The following is a 1450-nucleotide window of genomic DNA, read 5'->3' as shown; positions in this document are numbered from 1 at the left end:
TTCTGCCTTCTAACCGGGACACCAGCACCCTCCATCCTGGCAGCAGGGGCAGGGGCTGCTCGTACCCGTGGCCGAAAGGCGAGATGAAGTAGATGCAGCAGTGGACACGGTTGTCCTGGATGTTCTTCCTGTTGAGGCCACTCTCGTCACGGAAATACTGCTCGAACTGCTGGTCGATGTAGTCAGCCACTGGCTTCCAGCTGCAGGGACAGGGAGGTGACCACCCCAGCCCCCTGTGGGACCTCTGGGTTTTCCCTGTGCCCCCAGCACCGCAGTGGCCACGGCTCAGCATCCCAGCCTGAGGAGCCATGGACATCCCACCCCCAGAGCTGCTGGCACCCACAGCGGTGCTGCCTGTGGCCCTGGGGACACTTCCCCAGCCAGCCATGGGACGCACCACTCCGTGTTGTTGACAGCATCACCAAAGCCTGGCGTGTCCACGATGGTCAGGCGCAGCTTGACGCCCTTCTCCTCGATGTCCACCACGTGCTTGGTGATCTCCACCGTCTGCGTGATGCGCTCTGCAGTGCCAGGAGACACGTCAACACCAGGGGTACACCCCAGGAGAGGCGGGATGGAGGTGACACGAGGAGATGCAGCAGCCCCCAGGTGTCACCTCCACCCTGGGGGGCTGGGGTGGCTTTGCAGGGTCAGCCCCAACGTGCCCTGGGGTCCAGCACCAGGAGATGATGCCCCATGTGGCTGTGCACCCATCCCTTGGTGGCTGTGCCACCACCACCCGATGACAGCTCTGGCAGCACAGGGGTCTGCTGGGGCCGGGCATCACTGCAGGAACATTTTGGGGTCCTTGTACCCCCGTGAGTGACCCCACGGCTCTGGGGTCAGCACAAGCCTCTTCACCCCCAGGACCCCTCCACATCCCTGCGTCCCCCAGGATGCTCCCGTTGCCTGTGGTCACATGAGTTTGGGCTTTCGCTCCGAGCAACGGAAACAAATCAAACAACTGCCTGGAGCCCCTGGGGATTTGGGCAAGTTTGGGCACTTTTCATTCAAAAGCTTGGCTGCAGCTGCACAATCGCTGTGCCCTGGACCCCAGCTGTCCGCAGCCTCCCGGATTTGCTGCCACTCCAGCTGGTCCCCAACAAGCTGGGGCTTGTTTGCCCAGCGGGGACAAAGCCCCAGCAGGAGGGTCCCCATGGTGGGCAGGGGGGTCCTTGCTGCTTTGGCATGGTCCCCAGCACCGGCAGGCAGCTGGCAACGTGCCACACAGCACTTCAGAGACCTGAAGGTTGGGCACAGGGTTCTGCTACCCCCTCCCTGGACACCCAGGACACCCCACTGCTGGGACTGTCCCCCCCTCACCTTCGGCGTTGAGCAGCTTGCGGTCCCTGTACATGTCCGTCAGGAAGAGGCTGTTGACCAGGGTGGACTTGCCACGCCCGGATTCCCCTGGGAACGGGGGCCAAGGATAAGGACGGGTAGTACGTAA

General features: G+C 63.0%; 1 protein-coding gene across 1 annotated transcript in view; it reads right to left on the bottom strand.

Moving 5' to 3' along the window:
• Positions 1-14: 14 nt before the first annotated feature.
• The window catches only part of LOC103773751 (septin-5-like), a gene marked incomplete at both ends in the record, with an annotated part of 1603 nt that continues 167 nt past the window's right edge, over positions 15-1450 (bottom strand). The window contains 3 exons of the mRNA XM_008941129.1: positions 15-200; positions 398-521; positions 1324-1410. Coding sequence (XP_008939377.1) covers positions 15-200; positions 398-521; positions 1324-1410 — 397 coding nt within the window. The remainder of the gene's footprint in view (positions 201-397; positions 522-1323; positions 1411-1450) is intronic.

Source organism: Merops nubicus, unplaced genomic scaffold, assembly GCF_000691845.1.
Source record: "Merops nubicus isolate BGI_N331 unplaced genomic scaffold, ASM69184v1 scaffold46635, whole genome shotgun sequence".
NCBI lineage: Eukaryota > Metazoa > Chordata > Aves > Coraciiformes > Meropidae > Merops > Merops nubicus.
The sequence above is the reverse complement of the archived record's forward strand: the minus strand, read 5'-3'. Positions and strand labels throughout refer to the sequence as shown.